We start from the raw sequence: 25,342 nt of genomic DNA on the forward strand, positions 1-25,342 counted from the left end.
GCACCGTACTAATGCCCACATACGGGCATTAGTGGACTAGGAGCATGGATGTAATGGATGCATGATGTGACAGATATGACAGTTTCCCATGACAATCATTTAACAACATAGTGACATAATCCAGGAATCTAAAATTGTGGGAGGGATGTGACTGACCAAAAAACACACACTTAATGTATCGATTTGATGATGCATGTACAAGCAGCACATGAGGCCTCTTTACATGACCAAATTATCTGTCTTTTTCTTTACATTGGAATTAATTTTAAAGCCTCACATGCGATGACTCCAGTATATGATTCAATCAGTGGGTTTAAGATGTTTACAATGAATGAAGAGATATTATAAAGCACTGTTACCGATTAACCTAGTAGATTGACATTTATTTATGAGGAAATATATGCAATATATTGGGACTCATTCTCTATCATCGAGGCATTTTCTATTGCACAATGACAGGAGAGAAAGACTGTGACGGATCCATCCCCAATGGAACACTGCCATGCAGGGACTGTCTCATTCAATGATGAACAATTGCTTGGATGTCGAGTGGCAAAGACACAATAGTGGGTACAGAGGTAGAAGGAGACAAGTTCATGCTGCTGTTAAAGACGAAAATAATGGTTGACAACAACTAAGAGGGAAATCAAGATGTAAGTGTAAATGTGCGTGCCTGCTTGCATCAGCACTTTCAGGGTGAAAAATCCAACTTTATCAAGCATTTCTCAAAAAAGCTGAAATATGCAAGGCAGACCGTGATTTCAAAGTCTGGAGGACACACATACACACATGCGCACGCGCACACGCGCACACGCACACACGCGCACACGCGCACACGCACACACGCACACACGCACACACGCACACACGCACACACACACACACACACACACACACACACACACACACACTTCTGATATACGGGCAAATGTAATCTTATATACACTTCAGAGCTCATGTGCTTACATGCAATTGCATAATTGCCTACACACATACACAAACATGCACTTACACACACATGTACACACAGACACACACACACACTGGCCTTTCTACCGAGGAGTAATTTATTAGTAAGTATTCCTCTGTCTCTTCTCCCCCTTTCTCCCACTGGCCCTGAGATCATCAATCTCTTTTTGCACTCTTCTTATGTCAGCACTATACTTCGCTCTCCGTTTTTTCCTCTTTCCTCAAGGCCAGCTTATGTCTTCTTCTCTTTGAAAGAAACGTACATGATGCATTTTTGTGAAAGAAAAAAAAGAGTGACAAAGAAACTAAAAGGAAGAAAGGACCAACTTGAGAATATAAGCAAATACATTTTATGTGTTAAAACACAAAAGTCTTTATTTCTGTATGTGCATGTTGCTGTCACTTCAACATCATGGCAAAAGATTAATAGCTGGGGTCGCAGCTCTAATTAACCGGATAATGATTCATTTCTGATCGAAAACAGTTTTTTTCCCCTTCACAGCTTTCAAATTTCTTATCTATTTTCTGGCATATTTTAACTTTCCTTTTCTTCATCAGCCATTCTGTACCACCTCATTTGCATCCCGAACCTTTTCTATCCTTCATTTGGCTGCCTTACTAGTTTCTTTCCTCTGCGACTATGTTCCCTCACCGCCTCTCCTCAGCTTAATTAAGGAGAATGCCATACAGCTGTCACTCTCCTGGCCGATAGCGTCCTTTTTCCTCACATCATATTGTTATTCATTAACACTATAAGGATGCCAGTCAGGCGCGCAGCCCATGTTATTTTGAGGGATGGATGAGGTGGCACTCGCGATAATGACGTTTCTGCCTGTATCTCATTCTCTCAGTAGTTAGCAGGAGGACAGTGCATGGCCATTTAGGATTCTTTATAAAATGTCCAGTTTTTCTCATGCCAAAGGCCTGGCCAGAGCAGCAGCCATCCATCCAGCTGTCTATCATTGTTCTGAATGACGATCCACTGCGAAGGGCATGAAAGCCATCACTATTCACCAGAAGACTCATTCAGAACTTAGTCAGGTGTCAGGTGCATCGTCAAGTGTGAAGAAAAACAGGACTGACAGGGAAGGCGAGTCTGAGTTATGTCGATCTAGCTTCTACTGTCACCGGTCTCAGACCTTTCTACCTTTCTGGTCTTTCAAAAGTCTTACTTCATTAAATGGAAGTCTGATTTTTTTCCCCTCCAATCATCCTGACGGCTCATTACAACAACCGAGGAGACACAGGCTAATCCCTGGTCACCTTATCACTGTCTTTATCTCACCACCTACTTACACTATCAATACATCTTTCTCTCAGTTCTCTTTGATTTCAATACATCTACAAATTCAATTATTAGTATTCCAATTTTGACCTATAAATAAATACATAAATGCACACACTCAAGTGTAGTACTCGTAAAACCAAAAAATATCTTTTTATCTCATCCCGTCTTTCTTTCTCCATTTCCAACATTCTACAAGTCAATCCTAATGGGTTTTATTGGCTTGGTGATTCGTCTGAGTGCAGCAGCGCAGTTCAGTTACATCGGTGAGCCCACAGGGCTTTCAACAGACAATCTACCACATTCTCTTTCTGGTCACACACATATGCACCTTTGTGTATACGCATAAAAAAGAAAATCCAATTTCTACTTGACAATGGGTGCAGAGAGATGAAACCTGGTACTCGACCAGATTTAGATTTTTCTTTTTTTTTAATTATGTTTTAACATAAGCTTGGAACTGAAAGAGGATGTTTCTTTTCCTTCACAAAGGTAATTAAGAAATATCAGTGTTTAAAAAATGTGGACATCGTGCACATCCAATCAGAAACACCTCCCACCATCTCATTCCTCCCACCCTCACCACCATTAAGTTTGTTTCCCTACAGAAAGCAACAAATCACTGGTCACCTGCAAAATAATTTGGAACAACTTGCGTGTTTCCGTGTTTGTGCTCAGTGTACTGAGGATAAATAACTTGTAGGTGGAAGACGGACACATAATGAGGTGGATAAGTTAGTTTTCTGAACATGGCATGAAACCGCTTATTTCATGCTGACTCATCTGCGATTTTGCAGCGTTCCCTCTTTTCCCGCACTTTCTCCCCCGGTGTATTCTGGGATTCCCTCTGGAAAGGCTGGGAGCCAACCTTACTGAAATCACGTTTATCTGACAAGCCATGGTACTGAATTTCAACCCGCATTCGACCTCCACTGTCCTTCGCCTCTCCATTTTCATCCACCTATTACACCCTCCCGTTCTGCATTTCTTCCTAACTCGCTCCTCCTATTCATCCTTTCCCAAAGCCCTCTTTATTCTTTTTTCTCCCAAAGCTCGGCCTTCTTCAAGTCCAAAGACTGAAGTGCAGATGGACCAAAACTGGGGGGGAAATCGCTGACAAGGTGAGAAATAGTGGTGATGATTGTGAATTGAGTTAAGGAAGAAAAACCAGACAAGAGTTGCAGAAGAGGGGAATACGGTGAGTACGTGGAGAACTTGAGGAAGGAAGTACTAAGAGAAGAAAAGAAAAACTGAAAGATTAAACAGTTCAGATTGACACAGGAAGTAACTTCAAAGAGAGAGGAAAGGAAAGGTTGAGAAACAGTGAGTGTAACTCAGTCTTTTTTGTCACAATAGTCATTAAGAACAAGTAAAGAATGAGATGTTCAAAATCTATAAGAAAGAAAAAAACAATGATATCTAACAACTTGAGTATTGGATTGAAAAAAGAAGACACACTCTGGGTAAGTGATGAAGTTATCTTACCATATATTACAGCATGAAATTATATTTACTTTCCATATTGAGTGATGAGCTTCATTTAATTTTCAGAAGCATGTCACTGACACCTGATTAAATCACCCATGGTGGCTTATTTGCACTGGCAGCGATTTATAAGTCAACTGCAGTTCATAATGTAGATACATAACATTTACAAAGACACACATTCCTGAAAACATTGTAACCTGGATATAAGATGTTCTTTCCACATATCTAAAGAAAGAAATAACATTCACTTTGCCTGATTATCAGTTTTTTACATCAAGAGTGGCTTTCAGTGGTTTGCCAGTTAGTATTATGGATCCACTAACCAGACAGATTTCTTTGAGATGAGGTCGGAACAAAGTGGCCACTGGGTGAGTGTACGCTTTTTGAAGTGCAGCAAACCAGCAGTGATCAAAGGCTACAGCAAGAAGGTTTGAGAAGCTGATTGCTGGAAATGTGCAGTGCACAGCACTCATGTTGATTGTATGGATATCTGGTTTTTCACTTCAATTTTGCTGTTTTTAAAAGAAGAGACACTAATAAAAAAAACAAATAATAAATCAAATTGATGAAAGAGGTGAAGCTTAAAATAGGGGAGAAAAAAAAGAAAAGAAAAAATACCATATAGAAAAACATATGATGATGACGACTGCTAAAAAAACCTTCAACATGATAAATGAATCACTAATATTGTTGAAAGAATGTGACTTTAGTTCAATTGATAGTAGAGCTTAGGGCTGGGCGATATATCGAGATTTTAATATATATCGATATATTTTCAAACACGATATGGTACGAGACAATATCGTTTATATCGATTTAAAAAAAAATATATATATATATATATATTTTTTTTTTTACATTTTTTTTTTTATGATTTTGATATAGCTTATTTTTTGACAAATTGACTTGAATGTTTTATTTGAGATTTGCACAAATGTTTTGTTATTTGCACAACTGTCAACCTCAGTGGAAAAGTCTGCCTGGTACTGTCTACATTGTATTAATTGCACAGTGTATTTTAATGTAATTGTTATGCAGGAAAGGGATATTTGTTTTATTTTATTCAAGAAGCATTTTTATTCTATATATGCAGGCAGTTTATTTTTATTTCATTTGTTTTATACATTTTGATATTGTGCAGACCTCTGTTAATAAAGGTACCTGTGTGACATTTGGCACAAGGCTTTGTATTAAAACTGACTGTTTTTTTTAAGGGTTTGCCTCAGAAAAAAATTAAGCTAACAGAGATGCTATGCTATAATGCTTTGGGGGAAACCCCAATTAAGGCACAGAAAAAATATCGAGATATATATCGAGTATCGCCATTTAGCTAGAAAATATCGAGATATGACTTTTGGTCCATATCGCCCAGCCCTAGTAGAGCTGATGAAGGATTGTTGAGAATGTGTGCAGAGGTCTGTATCCAGGGGATCTTCAACTTGCTTTTCTATCAGAGCTTCTCCAACATCTCTGGGGAGACTGGGGGCGCTGACTCTAAATGGGCAACATTCTAGACCTTCATTGCTGTTGTGGCTATATGTTGCTGCAGGAATAAGGTGCTTGGCGCTTGTTGTGAGGGTCACCACAAATCTGATGGAGAACGCAGGAAATGAAAGGAGTTGCACAGCTGATGAAGTCCTGCTAAGCGGGGTTGGGTTTAGGGACCATGGAGGCAGCTGGGATGTACCAGTAGGCCAAGTTACACCGGCCCAGGGCAGTTGCAGGAGTGACAACTTAAATGTGGGAGGATATGGTAGGGATATAGAACATGACTTCTGGTCAGCCAATGATAAGTGGGGCTTTACCAACACTTTTTTGCAAGGATGGAGTGCTGCTGACCTCAACTGCTAGTGGAAGGAAATTATAGGAAAGTCCACCAAGGAGCCCCCTATTACTGGGGCTGAGACAGACAGCAGGGCAAGTTTTGAAGTTAATTAATACCCTGAATTTTGGGTTGTCTTGTTCCCTAACAACACTGCAAAGGGTGGACGAGAGACTGTGTTCCATCTGGAGGAGGATCACGCGTATAAGCCTCCATGCAATCCTTTGGCAATGCTCTTATCACCAGCCTAAACCAGATTTCTAGCATATCTAGACTGTATTGAAAACAATTTTTTGGAAAGTTTGAACAGCCAAAAATCAAATGAAATGTAGTTTTTTCCAAATTGTAAACCCATTCGGAGATGGTTTCAAACTCCCAATTGGATTTTCACAGATACAGCTCCGTCTCAATAGTCAAACAGGATTCCAGGCGATCTTTCTAATTGTACAAAGGACAATATCTACCAGAGTGATGGAAGTAATGTGGGATTCATTAGTTGTTACATTAGCAAAATCAGTTCACCCACCTCCATTTTAGTTTGTTTCCTTCCATTCTATGCCTGTAGGTGACCATAGCACCAATGTTGCTTAGGGAACATTAGCCAAAACACACAGTTGAAATCTGATCACTTGTATACTGTAAAATGTTAACAGTCAATCAAGCAGATCAGATTCTGACCAGATATGGTCAAAACTGGATTTGGACTGGCAGTGTGAATGGAGACTTTGTGCCAGAGGGTAGGAAAGAAGAACTGGAAGTCAAACCTTAAATACAAGTGGAAATATGTGAGGAAAAGTGTTGAACAAAGGATCAGCTGTTTACGCTTGCTAAGATACTGGGGAGAGCCTGGAGTGTCCACAAGGGTTTGCACGTGTTTAGTGTTCCTGTTGCTGTGAGAAGTGCTTCAGAAATACAGGGTTTTGGCCCTTTCTTAAGGGCCTTACAGTTACAGTTATAGTTAAACCGGATTTGGTTTGCATTGATGGCGGTAATTAAGGCTGGTTTCAGATGCATGTTTTCCAAGGCTGGTCTTTGTCACTGGAAATAATTTCTAGATCCAGCTAAAGCTTTCAAATTGGAGAATACTGGGGCAGTGTCTGCAGGGAAATAGACAGTGGCGATCTGTCATTGTGATAAGAGAACAGAGCTGAAAGGCAAAGCTGTCAATTAACATATTAACCTATGCTCCAACCCTCACCTGTGGCCACAAGCTGTGGGCAGTGACAGAAAGAATCAGAGGGCAAGTACAGGTCTAAGAATTGAGCTTCCTTTGAAGGGTGGCTGGGCTCACTCTTAAGATAGTGGGATGACTCCAGTCATTCAGGAAGGTTTAAGTGTTCAGTCAATTTATGTATGGATGGATGATAAAAACTATAAAAGAGAAAGCTGAGAAGAAGGGAAAAAGCAAAAAAAACTTCTACAAAAGATCAAGGCTTGACATGACTAACCTTTTCGGTTTTGGAAACAGAGACAGAAAGAGAAAGATGGGTTGAAATAGAGAGAGAAGGAAAAAAGACAGAGAAGTTAACGGGAGAGGATGTCACCTTTCATCCAGCCTCTGCTACAACTATTGAACATTGTGGAAAAATATCATTATGTGTATTCCTGTGAGCTTTTTTCAAACATGTGCATATTACGCACCTGTGCAATAGAAAGTTATTGTTGGCGTGATGGATGGATAAAGGAGTGCTAAGTAAAAACAGCATAAAATTGTTATTTAATATCCCAAGCCTGCATTTCCTTTATTCTCTCCTCGGCTTCTCATCTCCAAATGCATTGCTAAATGCAATTAGAGGAACTTCCGCAAGGAGGGTGGAGCTGTAGATCAAACGGCAGAACTTGCTGAGTTACAGTAGTATTCATGCAATTAGGCCCATCCATAAACATACTGGAATGTAAATCCAGCGTCTAATAATGAGCTTGCTTTGAAATATATCCTCACTGATGTTTTCATTAAAAAAATCCTGTTTTGTCTTCATTCAAGTGCAAGTCTTCTAACTTGTATCATCCAGGATTAAGATTAATACACATCAAAACCCTCTTTTCAAATGCAACTTGACCTTGAAACTTCCTGAAAAGTATTGATTCAAGATTTTCACATGATGCTGATGGCTCTTATACAGTATATGCTTCTCTGAGCTGTGGCATTGTAGTCCATCTGAGTCAACCATCATTAACAACATAGCCACCACCACTGAATCTAGGTGCAGTACATGACTAAAGACTCCCATCCAGATCTTTCCATACCCTGATACTTCTTCTAAAAACAAACAGGGCATTCCCCTGAATTCTAAATGTAACAGATGTTACAACTGCTCTTTCCTAAACTGAAACAGATTCTGCAATGAGTATTAATTATACTTATGATCAGTTTCTGTATTTGTTTCCCACGCATCAGCTGGCCGCTTGAAAGGAAGAAGAAGAAAAAAAGAAAAACAAGCATCCATCTGTTGCAGAGCGACGGAGCCCATCACAGAGTCAGAGTAGACCCTGGACCAGTCACCAGACCGCAGCAGGGTTAGCATGAAGAAACAGAGAGCCGCTCACGCCTACTGCCAAATTACAATCAATTATCAGTCCAGCGTGCCAGTTTTTTGGACTGTGGGGACAGACGAGAACACTTGGAGACAACCCACTCAGGCACATGATGATATTCTCATACCTGACACAGAAATACATTTGTCAACGGGAAGGTTCAAACCCAGAACCTTCTTTCGGTTCTGCCTGTGAACGCCGTTCAACTGTCAAAACATTTTACATCTTTATTTGTTTCACCCAGAGATTTAAGTTAGTCTTGATCCCCTGGGGCCATGATTGGATCCCAGCAGAGGTAATGAACACATTATTTACAAAGGATAGTCTGAATAATAATACTTGTGACTATTATTTGAGCACAGTTGTCACGGCAGTCTAATCCTCAGGTGGAATCAATACTGCTATTGAATCAATTGAGTAGAAGGTTTGGCAAAGGTGTCCTGTTGTGTCTGACTCAAAAAAACAAACAAACCAAAAAAATAAATTATATTAAAAGAAAAATCAATTAAGATGAATGGCAGAAGAAACCTGCTTATGGATTTCATGGCTCTGTTGCTTGGTGACAGAAGAGCCAGACTCCAAAGACACTACGAAGATGAAAGAATCAATAAAATCTAAAAGCGCACTCAACAAATATCAAAAGAAATGGAACAAAGAAAGCTGTGAACATAACATTTATCCAAAACAATTAGCAATTGGATGTTAAGTGCACAATGTTTGTAATAAAGAGCTATTGGGACGGAAAATAAATAAAACTAAGAAAAACAAAAGATCAGTAAAGTTAAGTTGGTCTGGGCATACTCACCATACACCAACAAGGTGTAATGATCGGCAGCACGTCCATAATTGTTCTGGGCTTGACACAAGTACGTCCCGTTGTGTGATTGGCTGAGACGGGAAATCTGAAGAGTGGACCCAGAAATCTCTGCCCTCTCAGGTAAGGTGTCATTGATCTTGGACCAAAGAATATCTCTGGGCCTGGGTGACAAGACAAAGTAAGAATAATGACTGATGATGATGAAACAAAACAAGCAATCGATCCTCGAATAGGGAATAACCTGGCAATTGTTGATGATTAGTTCATCAATTTAATTATATAGTTTAAGGATTTGAGGTGTAAGAAAAAGGAGTTATGCTTTTTCATTTTTTTTTATTAAATTAAAAGCACATGTAATGAATTACCTTGATATCTAGTTGAGATGTTATATTGAGCTTTTAAATTTTATAAGTTTAAAGTAAATTATTATATAACAGTGATATCCCAGTGAAGATTTGTTGACGAAAGTATAAAACCCTTAAATTCACTACTAGAACAGTACAGTATTTGAAAAGTGCAGTCGCTTTTGTCTATCTCTAAAATACAGCTATTTCTCAGGGGTTATGTAGGTGCTTAGGAAATTGTGTCTTTTCAAGGCAATTTGTGGCAAAACTTGTTTCTTAATGAATGAGAACATGGAGAAATTAAATAATAGAGTAAGCAATGTGTAGCTGAGTGCATCTTCAATAAAGTTGCCCATTATAGGCAATACTGGAACTACCAAAACAACATCTTAAAAATGGGTAATTATAATCTTAAAAATGTTCCATAAGACCTGACATGCTAAGTGATTTTGAAAATGATCAAGTGAAAAAAAACAAAAAAACAATTGAAGCGCAGACTCTTGGAGGTGATATAAAAGGATGGCTGATGAAGAAGGGTAAAGGAGCCCATGGGGTATGGCTGACATGAGAAGACAGGATAAGAGGGAGAAGAAGCCAATGGCAACAGGGTGCTGCGTCCTGAAAAATAATGAGGAGATGGATGGTCAAAGGGCAGTGATGGTGAGAAACAGTTGGCAGGAGGGAGGGAAGGGTGGATGAGAGAGAAATAGGGTGTCAGGTGTTAAGGGCAGAAAAAAAAACAAATGTAGGAGGAAAAAGAGAAAACGGGTTTGTACAGAGGGGGGTGGGAGAGAGAAAAGAGGAGATGATGCAGTAGAAGATGAAGGACAAGGCAGACAAAATGAATTGGTCATGAAAGATGGGCAGGCAGAGGAGACAGAAGGTGGGTGGATTACATAGACATCCTGGGGAAGAAATCTGTGTGTGTTTGTGCGCGTGTGTCTGGCAGGGTGTCATGGCTCATGCCACACTGGCCAGATTACAGTCCAGACTCATCTGGGTTCTAATCCCTCAGCAAGTTCAATTAAACCTCTCTCTTGCTTAGCTTCTCACATGCACACACCATCGCACACCCCAGTACAAACTAAATCTCCCCATGTTCTTCCCTTGCCAGCTCGCATAGATACACACTTTTAAGCACACATGCCATCATCTATTGCAAATACAAGACAATAAGCAGGTCATCAAGCAAAATGACGAGGATCACCCTCATCTTCTGAACTAATTGCAGCCAAACAATGAGTGTACCCCTTCACTGAGAGGAAGTGGCATATAATTGGTTGTTAATGCTAAACAGGCAGTTAGCGGGGCCAGGGCGAGAACGTGAGGGTGACAAGGGTAATCTGTGTGTGTGCAGTCCAGCGTGAAATGAGGGTCACAATCCTGAGCTGTCCGTGGTCCCATCTCTGTCTGTCAACTTAACACACACTCACAAACATCAATACGTACACACAATGCTCCCAATCAGCTGTTACAAAGCTTTAGTGAAGCTATAGCAAATAGGCTTCTTGGCCAGTCATCTCTGTGGGATTTAACTAAAGTCATCAGGCACAAGCACGCATGCAAACTCTGAACATCCATGAAACTTTGTTGTGGAGTTTTAGTGGACCTTCTTCCCACAACAGACAGAGCATCCAGGGGAGGGTTTAAGAGCTTAGGGCCCAATACCCATTTGGAAAGCACACAAAGAAATGGAAATGGGGTGAAAAAGAGCTTTGTTTGAAAGATGCATTTTTTTACAGTTGTTGATTGCTCAACGAGTTTAGCATCTCTTATACTCATTCATGTATAGTGTCCATATTTATACAAACTTCGTGTATGCGCTTATATTGTCCGAATATAATCTCCAGCTTTTTCTTTGCCCTTCATGCAATAAAATATGGATCAAGTGTTTTTTTGTTTTAATCTCTCACTCAACCATTAAATGTCAAGTGATTCAACAGCTGATCTTCTCTCTCTTTAAAAAAAAAAATCTAACGTAGAGGCAATAGGCTTCTCTGTCACATGCTTGGTAGGCATTCAACTTTTAATTTCTGCTGCATGCTGTATATATGCAAGGCATCTCAATCTTTATCACCATTAAGTCTTTTCAAAGAAGATTTAGGAAGGGGGGAAAAAGTTTAGATTTTAGGCTTCTGTTTAGTTATAAGACTGGCCTGCTTACAGCCTTTACCTGATAGAAAATGTGTGGAGAGTTTAGAGAGAAAAATGGGATGATAATAAACCCTTACCGTTGCACACAGTAAGGAACGTTTGCACAAAGAACAGAATAAAATTACAACCAAAAAGCTATTTGGAGATGCAAAAAAATGTCAGTATTGTAACAACTGAAATTAGATGAGACACAGCATGCAATTTCCGTAGTTCATGCTGCTTGTAAAGAAAAAGTCCAAGTATGTGTTTTGTTTTCTCTTTCTTCTTTTTACATTCCAACATCCACCCCCTCCTCCTGATGCTCCACATTAAGTTCTGCTATGTTACATTGAAGTGCCGGAAATGTGCACAGCTTGGGTCAAAACATTCAGGACAAGGGGGTGAAAGAATGATTCCGAGCTTTGATAATCTGCAGAAATGAAACAAAACAGGTGGAGGAGCTTATCTGAGAATAACAAATACAGTATATTAGCATGCTATTTTACACCCAAGTAAATTCCTTTGACAAAGCAAATGCTTTTTGCTTACGTGGAGACATGCCAGCCAAATAAGTCCTCTATCAGTGTGACCCAGGACACATGCATCGATGACAGTGTGGATCTGTGTCTAAGACCACTGCTGTTTTAGGTATGCTTACAGCATGGAGGCTTTTAACTTGGGATTTGATTACCAAAGATGGATGCTGACGCCTGAAACCAAATGGAAATCTTTGACCGTTTTGAAAATGCATTAACTGAACTAAGCTGACGGCAACCAAAAGGTTAAATTATGCTATTTCCTAGATAAATTAAAGCTCTTTATCCCTGTAGCTGTCTTTGCAGCCACATGCTGTTTGGCAATATTCAAATTTAAATGTCATTCTCATACTAAATCATAACGACTCTCAAAAAGTGTTTCCATGTGAGTTTTTACATTTGTAAAGGTTGGTGCTGTAACAAACAATTTCCCACTTATTTTCTTCAATTGAAAGCTTTGTGAATCTCTTAGAATTGTTAAAAGTTACCACAATTATAATCATTATTTTCATTTCATTGTTCTTTTTAAATTTTTTAATCCATGACAATTTTCCCAATATTTTATTAAAAAATGGTTTAAAAAAAGAACAAAGACACAACAGACACAGCTCAGGGTGACTTCAATGAAGCATTTTGTGGCATTTAAAAATGTACAAATTACAAGTCTTGGTTTTTTTTCTGAGTTTTGAGTTATCTTTTTGTTTAACTATTCTTTTGTGTTTGTGCTGACCATTTCCTCAACTCACAGTTGAAAGTGCACATCATGTTTAAAGCAGGACACATTTTCTGAACTGCAAATTAAACAAGCACAGAACAATTTTGTGCAAATACATATTCAGACTTACAGAGGATTCCCAGTGACGGAGCAGGTTAGGCTGAGTGAGTCACCCTCGCGCAAAATGCCAGAAGGAGAAACAATACGCACCGTCGGGGCAACTGTAGGGAAAAAGAAGGGGGTACACTTTTATCCAAAGGGATTAATATGATGGGAACAACATTCAAACTTCAGTAAAGAAAATAACACTCATACAAATGGAGAAAATATCTATTTGAACCTTTTTAAAAGACTGATGACAAATAGAACAGCTGCAAAAGTGCAATTAAAGTATAGTTTAGACGTGTTAGGGAATAAAACGTCTTTGGTGAAGAGAGTTTCTCAGAAGAGATGAGCTTAAAGAGATGTGTTAATGCTCTGATAGCATTTGGTATTGCTCATTCTTCATTTCTCATGGAGGCACAAATGAAAAGTCTGGATTGAGATTAGCTTGTGAGTAGAGACAGTATGAGATGATGTTTTGAAAAGTAATGCAGTGGTTGAGGATGAGCATATGCATATATGACTGAGCTTAGATAGCAGGGTGTAGAGCCTCTGCAAGCAAGCATTAATGACTTCTGTTTGATTCGGGCAACCAACAGAGTTCAATGAGTGATAGAATGACATATGCCCTTTTTGGTTGATCAAACACAACACATTTCCTGCTTTCTGGACTGCATCTGCAGGCGTTTGATACCTTTGAAGATGATACCTTTAAAGTATGCAAAGTGAGTTATGATACAACAAAAGGGTGCAATGGGTGACATAACCATCTTAGAGTGAAGAAATATGCAGTTGCTTTAGTTTACTGTGTCAAAAGCTTTCAAGAGGTTTATCGACATGTATGGTTTGTGAATGCCTTGAACTTATAGAGGATGCTGACTTGGAATGTTGATTTGTCTCTAACTAAGAAAAAGTATTTGTCACTGGATAAATCTGAGAACTGCCCATTGATCACTATTAACTTCTCTTGAAAGATACCAGTTTGTGTGAGGATGAAGTAGAATAATGGCTTTTACCTTATCACTGTACGTCGCTGATTTAAAAGACCTGTGGCTACAATGCCAAATCATAAAAGCTGATATCAAATTAAAAAAAAAAATCAGCAATACTTAAGACTTTTATTTCCTTTCAGATACCATAACTAAAACTACCTATTTCACTTTACATCTGAGCAGACAAGAGTCACGTGGAGTTCCCCAAGGTTCCATCCTGGGACCTCTTCTGTTTAACATGTACATGCTCCCACTGGCACAGATTATAAAGAACAACAAAATAAACTACCATAACTATGCAGATGACATGCAGATATACATTACAATGTCACTAGGAGACCGAGGCCCGGTACAGGCTTTTGGTAAATGTATGAAGGAGATTAATGACTGGATGTGCCACAACTTTCTCCAGCTAAACAAAAACAAAACAGAGGTAATTGTAGGTCACCAGCACGGAGCTTCAATCTACCGGTATACACCTGAAAACTTCCAAGCAGGCCAGAAATCTGGGTGTAGTGATGGAAAAACAAATTAAGGCAATAACACAGTCAGCCTACTATCACCTTAAGAATATATCAAGGTTAAAAGATCTGACGTTTCAGTAGGACCTGGAAAAAAGAGTCCATGCATTCATCTTTAATAGGCTTGTTTATTGTAACAGCATCTTTACAGGTCTACCTAAAAAGGCAGTTAAACAATTGCAGCTCATTCAGAACTCGGCTATTCGAATCGTCACTCAGACCAAAAAGGTGGACCACCTCAGTCCAGCTCTGAGGTCTTAACACTGGCTGAAGGTCCATCAGAGGAGGTTTATAGTTATGATGCTGGTCTATAGAGCTCTGAATGGTCTAGGACCAAAGTACATGAGTGACCTCCTGACCCGGTATGAACCTTCTAGACCCCTCAGGTGAGCTGGATCAGGTACGAGAGGGTCTGGGTACCAGACTGGCCTGCCCCCAATATAGAAAGTGTGGAGCATTTTTAAATGAAAAATGGAACAATAGCCACCCTGTCCTGTGGTAAACCTTAAGATGTGTCTGCAGGAAGAACGGGACAACATAAGAACCAAAACATTTAATTCCCTTGTATCCTCAATTCCACAATGCCTTTTAAAGGAGCATGAGGCAGGATTGAGGCAGGATTTATGAAAAAAATTCATATACGATTTAAGTTTTCTAGTAATAATGTCAGATGAAGCGTTCCAAACCAAAACGAATGAGCCCTCTTGCGTATCTCTCCGTTGCCTTGAGCAGGCTGTGTGCTGCAAAATGTGCTGCAATTCCGGGCCCGAATTTCCCACACTGTCCTGCGGATGTGACGTCACATGACGCTGCATGCACGTTCTCCCCGTTCTCCCGTGCCGGCTTCGCTGTTGGCTGCAGTACCCCCGACGGCCGTCGTGGCGAAGGTGGCACTAATGAGTCTCATTTCTTAAAGGAGCCTCATGCTCCTTTAAGTATTTTAGGAAAGATCAGTATGTTAACAAAGTTCAAAAGTGTTTTAAATTCCCAAACAACTTAAGTTTATACAGTCTGTTTTTCATTTTTTATATCTTCTCGGTTTTTTTTCATTTTTGGGTTGTAAATATAGAGGACAAGAGGTATTTACAGCACATGAATTTAGCTGGGGTGCTAGATTTGCACCATTTCTTTCAGGAGCTCTGAAATGGGTATGCAGCGTTCGAATGGTATCAGTCAGCCATGGATGAAGTGGGTTATACTGAGGGGGTTTGGTGGATGGAAGACTCAGGCTATCCATACCAGAGTTCAGTATAGAACAGAAATACTCTGTGGGATTATTAACCTCTTATGAGATAAGATCAAGCAGAGAGCTGGAAACTGCAGTGGGAAAATGGATAGAAAGACAGGTTTCAGAGGTGATGCTACTGCTAATGCCCACTGTTAGACCAAAGTTGCTCTAAAAGTGGCCATTAGCAGAAACAGTAAAGATACCACAGGGCTTTCATGTCATCTTTGAAGATAATCATGGTCTGTAAAGGAAAACAACTTATCGTCTCACTCTTCCAATAAGCTTCCCAGTTGTCTTGGTGGGTGTTTGAGACCACAGAGACATTAACCCAAGCAGACACCGTAATAACAGGACATTCAAGGGAGGCAAACTTGCTTTGGTCGAGTGAATTTCCAGTTATTCGTTATTATAAAAACCGATGCTTGTTATACAGAAGTATAGGAGGTGAGGTAATTTAACATTTGCCGCTACGGGGACTTGTGCTCTCCAGGACCTCCTGGACCTCCAGGGGCCCCAGTTCTAACACCATTTCCAGTTATTCGTTATTATAAAAACCGATGCTTGTTATACAGAAGTATAGGAGGTGAGGTAATTTAACATTTGAAAACAAAATAGATCAAAATGGGGCAACACTGAAGGCATAACATAATAATTAAAGAAAGAACAAAAAGAAAGAACAAGAGACAGGAAACAAAAAAGAGGAGCAAGGAAAACATGAGAAAGTGACAGAAGGATGGGGTTTTAACATCTGTTTCCAAGGCAACCAGCCGACAATCCTGCAGTTGAGACACCTGTTATCATAAGCAGCCCACAGTTAGCAGCTGCTGTACGGCACTTACTTCACTAACAGAGCAATGGGGAACCAAATCCATACTGACGCTTGGTCATTATTGCCAGTTCTCTTGCTGGAGGAACCACCAGCATGCAGATTGTCGAAACTGATAAATAGTAATCATTCTGATCTATTGGCAAACATTTATATACAAGTTACAAATTAACTGTAAGAGGAATACCAAAGTACTTAGCAAAAATGACTCATGTCACCAACAGTAAATATTTATACATGCTTGTGGAATGTTTGACAATCAGGAATCATGGACACATTGCAAGATAAGAATCACACTGAGCTGCCAGGAACGCTGATGTGAGAGCAGAACACCCTGGGTAACCTAATATTGCTATGGTAAAAGCATTGCAGTAATGCTGGAGGTGAAATACTTTTAGTATCTAGCCTTGTGCAATATAAATATTGTTGAAAATATTATTGAAATATATCAGTAATATCTATCAAGTGTGTATCCAAGGCAGATAAGCCCAAACAGTGTGGAATCTGCTTTGCAAATACACAAACATTGACGGCATTATCATTAAATAATAACTCCATTGAATTGAGAGAAAGTGACAGTTTTCTTCCTGCTCGACTAATAGAAGGCTGGACTATCAGACCAAATATATTCAACTTGAGATGTTTCATATAACCAGAAACAAGCAAAAAAGCATTTACATTTACATCTTGGAGATACTAAATTAGGCTTTTAAAGGGTTGAAATAAAGATACAGCTGACACTTCTACATTAACTCTACCACAAAGAATATATAGTACTGAGAATTTACATCAGAAATATCCTGGTGCCGTTGGTGAACTTAACCTTGAGGTATAGATGAATTTAAACTACTTTTACTGCTTTAATGCATTTTCCCCTCTAAGATGGACACAAGTTTTTAGCTCACACTACCTTGTGCAAATAAGGCAGAAGAAAATCAATCAATCCCTAAGCAGTTCTTGGATCATTGCACATAGTAATCTGACCCAAGTTCTTTCTTCTTCTTTTTTTTTTAGCTAATGTTGCTAAGCTCTTTAAACCAAAGGCCAAGACCCTAACCTGGCCACAGGCCTATTTCTGCCAACTTCTTGCTTAACTGGATTTATATGCATTAGACTTTAAAAAGAGCAGGGCAGCTCTGCATATCACTTAAATCTGAGCTTCATTCTGAAATGAAATATTCACTATCTGGAAAAAGAAGATGCTGCTCTTCCAATAAAAAATTCTTTCAAGCACAGAAGTAAATAAAAAAAGAATTATGCCACAGCAGCAACCTCAGTGACAGCAACACAGATGGGATAATGAGAGCTTTAGAAATATTTGGAAGGGACTATTATGCTTATTCATTGGCTTGAAAGATGGTTAGAAAGGCCTACAAAGTACACTCACATGCAGACAATTTAATTTGAGAAGAGACTCACAATAAACATCCAGACGATAATGTCGAACCCTCTTTTGGCCGCTGAGTGCAGGGTGGAGAGCCTCACAAATCAGTGCCGCCCCATTGTCTTTCCTTTCCACTGGGATGCGAATGGTGCGGGACACGCTGACTGTCTTGCCGTTGTCCTGCTGGGACACATCACCTGAAGGGAGACGAAGAGAATAAGTGGGAAAGGTGAGGCTGGAAGCTAAAACACAAGCATGCTCTATCTTTTTTTGTTGTTTTCCAGCTGAGATGTCACACCTACGGAGAAAGACAGAAAGTAAGACGGCAGGGGGGAGATTTTTTATCCAATAAGTGTGCCAACAGAGAGGTACAAGTTAGTGACAGATGAATGAGCTTTCCAGAGCTTTGCCAGACACCTGCAAAGGGGAAGGTGAGTAGCGAAAGATGGAATGAAAGAGGGCAAGACAAGAAAATTTGAAAATTTGCATTTACATTTCATGGCAGTTATGACCAGCAGAACAGTTTGGTAGGTGGATAGCAAATCAGCTGAATGTTTTCTGTTTGCATGAGTGAAGGAACGGGAGAGATAGGAGAGAGGGAAGGATTAAAGACAGAATATGCATAAACCAATTGAGATTTAACTGAGAACAGACATTGGGGGAGGGGGAGGGGGGAGCGGGACATCATGGCAAAAGGGTGAAAGAAAAAAAAATACCAAAAGGGCACAGAGAGTCACAGTCAGAGACTGTGGCACACAGTGCAGGCGTGATTGATGTGTATGATTGTGTTAGTGTCTATGTGATTGGGGGGAAGCAAACATGAAAGAGGATGATAACAGTGCCAAGAAAGATGAGAGTGAGAGAAAGATGCAAGAAGGGGGAAGGAGGGCGGAGGAAAAGCTCGGCAAAGCTAACGGGACTTGACATAGGCACGTGTAGAAGATCTGTGCTTGTTTTGGGAGAATACAATATTACTTATATCGCAATCAGTCTCCAATTATTTCCAGCAACGCAAAATAAAAGTCGGCCTAATCGGACGGACGAGAGTGAGAAGGCAATGTTTTCTGATGGGCAGGAATACAGCAGTAGATGGAAGACAGCATATTAATTAAAGCATGCTTCCCATATCTGCTGGGATCTGCTTCTAACCTTTAGTGTCACAGTCCATTTAACTCAGGGCCAACAGAGATGGGAGAAGCAGTAAAGAGAAGAGAGGAAACAGGATAAGAGGAGTGCAGTCAAGAGGAGAGGCGAAGCATTAAGGAATAAGATGAGGCAGGAGGGGTAAAAGAAAGGCCCCCGTAGGTTTTTTTTTTACTCCTGAACCTCTCCACAACCCATGACTGTGCTGAGGAGCGTCAGGTCTTTGTCAGCAAAGATATTCAAGAGTAAAAAAATGAAAGAAACAGGCATCAGATGAAAGGAGTAAAAGGGGAGGACAGGGGTGAGACAGAGTGATGAGACAGGTGTATTCTGACAAGACAAAAGGGAAGACAAGGGATGAAAGAGACAGCAATTGTCAAAAAAAAAAGTTAAAGCGATCGGGGCTGACATGAAGTTTAAAAAAGTACAAAATATTTCTTGTTACATGCCCTAAAAACTGATGATAGCGAATCATCTTAGATTATTTGAAGACACTGAAATTAGTCAAACCAAATACACAACTTATTTGGCAATTTGTCACTTTTAAACGATGTTGCATTTATTAAAAACTGCAGAACAAACTGAATTGAAAAGCAATAAACCTTCGCATAACTTAGTAAACTGGATTTTGAAGAAACCAAATCAAATGGTGCCCTTTAAAAAAGTGCTAAAAAAATATTTAGTTTAACAGACTTAAATTCATGGAAAGATAGAAGTCAGATGTATTATTGAGCAAAATCATCCTTTAATGGATAGAAAGCAAGGGAGAGAGCAAGTAAGAAAAAGGGACAGATCAGTGCACCAGAATGATGGATGGCTCAGAGTTATCAGAAGTTAAGAAGTAGGAAAAGTTAGAGGATTTGGAATTAAATATCATGCCTTCAAGAGTTTGAAACAGAGGCAGAGAGAGAAAAGACAGAAATCGTGAGCTTATGCATGCTCCCAGCCCTCATGCCGTAGTGTGCTTGTCAGATTAGGTGCAAAAAGGACACATTTGTATTTTTTTTGCATTTTTTTTTTAAAGAATTTTAGCACGAGAGATATGAAGACATGAAGGGATGTACAGAGCGACCATAAATCTTCAGACACTGATAAAACTTTTGGTCTTTTTGAGAGGAAAAAAAAACACAGTTAAAGTTATATAATAAATGTGGGGTTAAAAGAGAATGACTTCAGGCTTCAGGCTCTCCTAATATGTAGCCTCTTCTTTTTTCTTTTCCAGAGGTTCAAATTCAATTATACGGTAAAGAAACAGTGTTTCCTGGTCAGGTGTGGCACGACTTATCCATCATTTCTCTTCAACTAAGCTAAACTCAAAAAGTACAGTCAAAGCAGCTCCCAGTGCAAGTGAAAAAGGTTCTCAAGAAAGACCTGATAAACACTTGGTATACAAGGAAAAGAAAGAGCTACATAAACGTTCTATAATGGTGCCAAATTGTTATTGGGAGTCAATAACTGGTGGTGTACGCCTACTCTTCATTGCAGCATCCTGACCTACAGTATTGGAATGATTTTTTTTTTTTTTTACATTTTTCTGTTTGGGTTCAGACGCTGTGCTGCATTTGGATTTCCACTAAAAACTTTGGCTTTGGTTTAACCTCTGTTATGCTAAAGCAATGAGACCCAGGAATCGAGACGAGCTGCAGAGAAGATGATAATGAAGTTGAGCAAGAGCAAAATGGAGAGAAAGGAGGAGCAAGCTTAAACCATGATTTTTCTCTTAATTGTCAAAGAGAATTTGAGATCATTAGCAACTAAAATGGAAAAGCTTAGAAAGCTGACGAAGACAAATTGGGACTGCTGGGAATTAAATACTGTGTTTCACCAAAGTGTGGCTGCAGGAGCATGCTTTTGACTCCTTTTGACTCCCCCGATTCATCTTTTGTGCAGAGAGACTGCAAGGCTAACAAGAGCAGGGACTGTAATGCTTGTAAACAACAAATGATGCCATCCCAGGCGTGTAACGGAGGAGTGTCTCTGCACCCCAGATGTTAAACCGTTTGCTGCCACCGTCTGTGACATCATCAGCACTATCTTTTATTGATAGATATGGGGATGAGGATGTTTCTAGATTGGTATAGAAAACTGAGCCGAAACATACAAAGAACAAATCTTCCAGTGTCCGCATCAGTAACTCACTCGCAACCTGATCAAGCTCCATTTCACTTGCTGAAAGACAAATTAAAAACAGGAGGCAGCTATTCCGTTTTATGTAGGAACAAAGATAAAGTGATATTGTTGTTACAACTATATCAAACCAGCGAAGCTACTGCAGCAGACTGCCACCAATTAAATATCACTTTATTTAATTTCAAATGGGTAATTTCCAGCATGAAATAGCAGGGAATTCAATTAAATCCACATTTAGAAGATAAAATACACCTGAATATAGAACCACTCCTACGTGAAATAGAAATTAATCTGGAGAATTGGGGGAAGTTGAAAGTCTCACTACGGAGAAGAATCAGTGTGATAAAAACGATTGTCACTGCACAATTTAATTAGTTTTCCTTGATGACACCTGTTGATTTCTCACTGTTGTTCCTTATACAATTTAATAAAAACATAGACAATTTTCTACGGGACAGGAACAGACCAAGAATTCATATTAAAAAAACATGTTTGTCTTAGGACATTTGAGGTTTAGGCCTCCCCAACGTAAGGCTATATAACCGAATTGTAGATGTCTAGACTGAGCGAACACTGGAGGAAAACTAATACAGAATTGAATAAGAGCTTGTCAGCCCTTTTACACCTCTAGATGTACTCTCACATGAACCCAAGACTGATGGCTACACCTCAAACCCAGTACTGGAGCATTCTAAATTAGTCTGGAGAGACGTTCACAGGATACGTGGAGTGTCAAATTTAAGACAGCCATATGTCTCCCAACTGAACAACCCAGAAATACAGATTGGAAAAACTTCGGAATATTATAAATTATACCTTACAAAAGGGGTTTATAAGATAACTGACTCACTATTAGATGAAAGGTTCATATCTTTTGGAAATATTTACAAAATAATGACTGTTTTTTACAGACAGACAATTTAAAGAGGACACAAATCCAGTAGGAACCAAATTAGCACATAGATTTTACTATATGCCTTCCACACTCCCTGGACAGGACATCATGGCAGATAACATATTGGAAAAGGGTTAGAGAATGTATGGAGAAATGGAAAGTTTTCTCTTTTCTGAGCTTAATCTGTGTCTTTTTTTACTGGAAAATAGGGGTGTAACAATATATCGTGCCACAAAATTTCGTGATACAAAAACGTCACAATACGTGTCGTGGAGGTGACAAAGTGTATCGTGATATTGGAATATTCATATGAATCTACTGTGTTGACTAGTAACGCGCATCCGAAAAAAGGAAAAAGTCAAATCATACATGAGAGAAACTATTCAGTTTGTGGCAAAATATTTTTACTTGTATGAAACTGAAGATGCATAACGCAAACCTGACATTTACTTTTAGTTCAGTTTGTGGAAAATGGTTGGCCTGGCTTGCTCTTTAAAACTTAAACAGTTATAAAGCATTACAAACTGTAACAATAGGGCAAATGCACAGCATTGTTTTGTATTTTGTGTCTTTCAAATAAAAGACAATTATTTTCCAGTCATATGTTCCTCATGCAAGGTTGTTAAAAAAATACTGCTATAATATCGTATCGTATCGTTATCGTGACCTCAATATCGTGTATCGTACCGTATCGTGAGATTAGTGTATCGTTACACCCCTACTGGAAAATATCCTGAATTATGGATATAGAATTTGGAAATGGATGTACTTTAAAAACACAAAACAAACAAACAAAAAACATTGAAACATTTCCTCTGGCTGATTTTGGTCTCTTTTGTGAGTATAAACACATCCCAACATACAGTGAAGTAAACTTTCTTTATAAATCTTTAACATCTCCTTGAAGGAATAAGAAGTCAAAAAGTCTTAGAGCTTTTTCAGCTCTCACAAAGGGGGCGGATCAGTGATCAAAAAAGCATGAGGGGACATTTTGGCAGCGGAGATCCTCAATTTCTCCACCCATTCATCTTTACCTGGTCGCTTTCACTTATCTATTCAACCTATCAACCCATCAATCACCCATCCACTTATTCTTTAATTCAGCTCTCAATCTGAAATATCTCTCTAACATTCCTCCTCAGCTCCCCTATATCGTCTCATTAACTTCCTCATTCATCTCTCATAATCATGCAACCATCCATCAGTCCATCTGTCAGCCATGTCCTTGTACCTGGTATCTCCCGGCCATTACGCATCCAGCGCAGGGTGGCGGCCGGCTTGCTGCGCGGCGACACGCAGGAGAGCTCTGCCTCGCCGCCTTCCACGGCCACCTGCTTCACCTCCACCGTAGGCGTCTCTGGGGGCACCAGAACAGAGAGCGTTGCGACCTGGTGGTGCGTGGCATCTGTGTAGAGCTGGCAGAAGTAGCCGCCTTCATCCGACACACTGACATTGGTCAGCGTGATGCGCACCAACTGTGGCGTGAAGAGCACCATCTGGAAGCGGTCATCCTTCAGGGCTGGAGTTGGGAGAGGAATAAGGAGAAATTAGAATTGAGGAAAAAAAAGGAGATCTGACATCTGTTGTGCGACACGAGTATGTATTCAAATCAATAAAAGTAAAATAAGATTGAAAAAAAAAAGAAGGAAAACACACAATTGAAAGATGAGAAACGTTTAAGGGAGATGATCACAAACTCACGTATTCAGCAGCATGGAAATTGTCCTCAAGCGTGAACAGTTTGATTACTGGCGACGCAGTCCTGAGCAGCCTTAGCTAGATCGACTGCCATGTTTTTGTTTTGCTTTGTTTTTTTTTTTATTATTCATTACTCTGCTTCACACTGCATTTACGCAAGCGTATTTCTGCCTCTAGAAGCTGACTTTTATTTTATTTCACTTTATTTATCCTAATTCACCAGCTGTGTAAATGCTGTGTCCGTCCACTGAGCTCAACCTGTTTTTATTTTGAAGCGGTAGGAGTCACAGAGTCGTGACTTTCAGTCAGTCAGTTTGAAGCAACCTTCAAGTTTGCGTCGCTGTTGCTCAGCCTTGTGGCAGCCTTTCATCGCAACTTTCTGTTATTTCAGTGGCGCTGCCAAGTAAGTGTGACACAACCTTTGTATTCAATGCCTGGATGCCAAGGGAGAAAAAAAGGGGTTGTGTATGTGCAATTTTTTCTTCCAGCCAGAGAAACAAGCATCAATGGACACAATGCAGTATGTTTAATAGTACATGGGCAGCAATTCAGAGCTCTGGAAGCAAGTGGGTCCAAACTCGACCCTCCCTGAAGGTACAAACGATAGATAGTGGGTGATTGATGCTACCACTTTTTTTCTTATCATTTAAGAGCTGATAATACAGCCAACTGTGTTTCTGATGCAGGTAACTTTGGGTGCGTGAGTCCAGAGATGCAGGTCTAGATGTGTTTGCCCTGTAGCTCTGCATCTGCACGACGTTAAATAAAATGCTGCATCCTTGTAAAGCCAGTGTAGCTCTGAAAATGCATGCAATCCATGGAAATTCATAAAACTTTTTGCAGTCAGTGTCTGACAAGAACATCAAACAGCAGAAGGGGAAGAAGGAGTGCTTTAATTGAGTGGTCTGATATTTTCAGCACTGGAATCAGTTATTCCTTGGCCTCGAGATAGTTTGCTCTGTGTTAGCGAACAGTGAGCTCTATCTTACACAGTCTGGAACCAAGAGTTTTTACCATCTAATTTGTGATGTCACTTCCACGAACAGCTCTACAGAAGAAAAATGGCAAAACGGGGGCGAAAAAGGGGCTGTGAGCACCCCGGATGATTTCTGCCCTGGAATTGATAGCGCTGCTAAATCCAAACCTTCGTTTGATATAAAAAGTTCAGAGAGAGTTTGCAAAGTCTGTCTCGATGGAGCAGCTCCAGGCTGTACAGTGATACAACATAACATATGCCTTGGCGCTCTCATTTCCAGATTGTGGGGAGTGTGCTCATTTTCCCGAGCAGTGATTGAACCATCCTGAAGTAGAATGTATTCATCCATTCTCTTTGGCTGTATTTATTTCTCCCTTTCTAATTAATGTCTGGATTCCTGTTGTTGTTCATCTTATTAGGCTTTAATCAGTGTTGTTTCACTTGCTCCAAGGAACAGAGTAACTCTTTTGTATACTATTAAGACAAAGCCAATTGTGCAACCATGAAAAAGTAGATGAAAGCCATTAAAATGAGTGTTGCAGCTTTCTGAGTCTGGCTAAAATACCACAATTTTACATGCAATTCAGACAGATTTTTTTTTTTTAAATGCCACAACTGTAGTGAATTACCATCCAACTTCGGGTACCTCCTAATGCACCAAAAAGGGAAAAAAAGAAGCATTGACAAAAAAAAAAGATAAGAGGCGATAAGTATGCAACAATTTTACTTTTGTTGTCAAGAAAGAGTCAAGTCAATGGCAAGAAAAATGCCGATAATAACAAATAATCCTAATTATACTGTGG

At 39.6% G+C, this 25,342-nt stretch overlaps 2 protein-coding genes across 3 annotated transcripts in view; both read right to left on the reverse strand.

Annotated features, from left to right (window-relative positions):
- Positions 1-25,342, reverse strand: part of LOC133436703 (apolipoprotein A-IV-like) — a 298,467-nt gene that overhangs the window by 162,049 nt on the left and 111,076 nt on the right. The gene's annotated exons all lie outside the window — the stretch shown is intronic.
- Positions 1-25,342, reverse strand: part of cadm4 (cell adhesion molecule 4) — a 199,907-nt gene that overhangs the window by 8,327 nt on the left and 166,238 nt on the right. For both annotated transcript variants that reach the window (XM_061717236.1, XM_061717234.1), the window contains exons 3-6: positions 23,097-23,384; positions 17,733-17,894; positions 12,775-12,865; positions 8,905-9,077 (exon numbers count right to left, since the gene is read on the reverse strand). In XM_061717236.1, the coding sequence (XP_061573220.1) occupies positions 8,905-9,077; positions 12,775-12,865; positions 17,733-17,894; positions 23,097-23,384 (714 nt within the window). The remainder of the gene's footprint in view (positions 1-8,904; positions 9,078-12,774; positions 12,866-17,732; positions 17,895-23,096; positions 23,385-25,342) is intronic.

The sequence above is a fragment of the Cololabis saira genome, chromosome 3 (assembly GCF_033807715.1).
Source record: "Cololabis saira isolate AMF1-May2022 chromosome 3, fColSai1.1, whole genome shotgun sequence".
NCBI classification, from domain to species: Eukaryota; Metazoa; Chordata; class Actinopteri; order Beloniformes; family Belonidae; genus Cololabis; species Cololabis saira.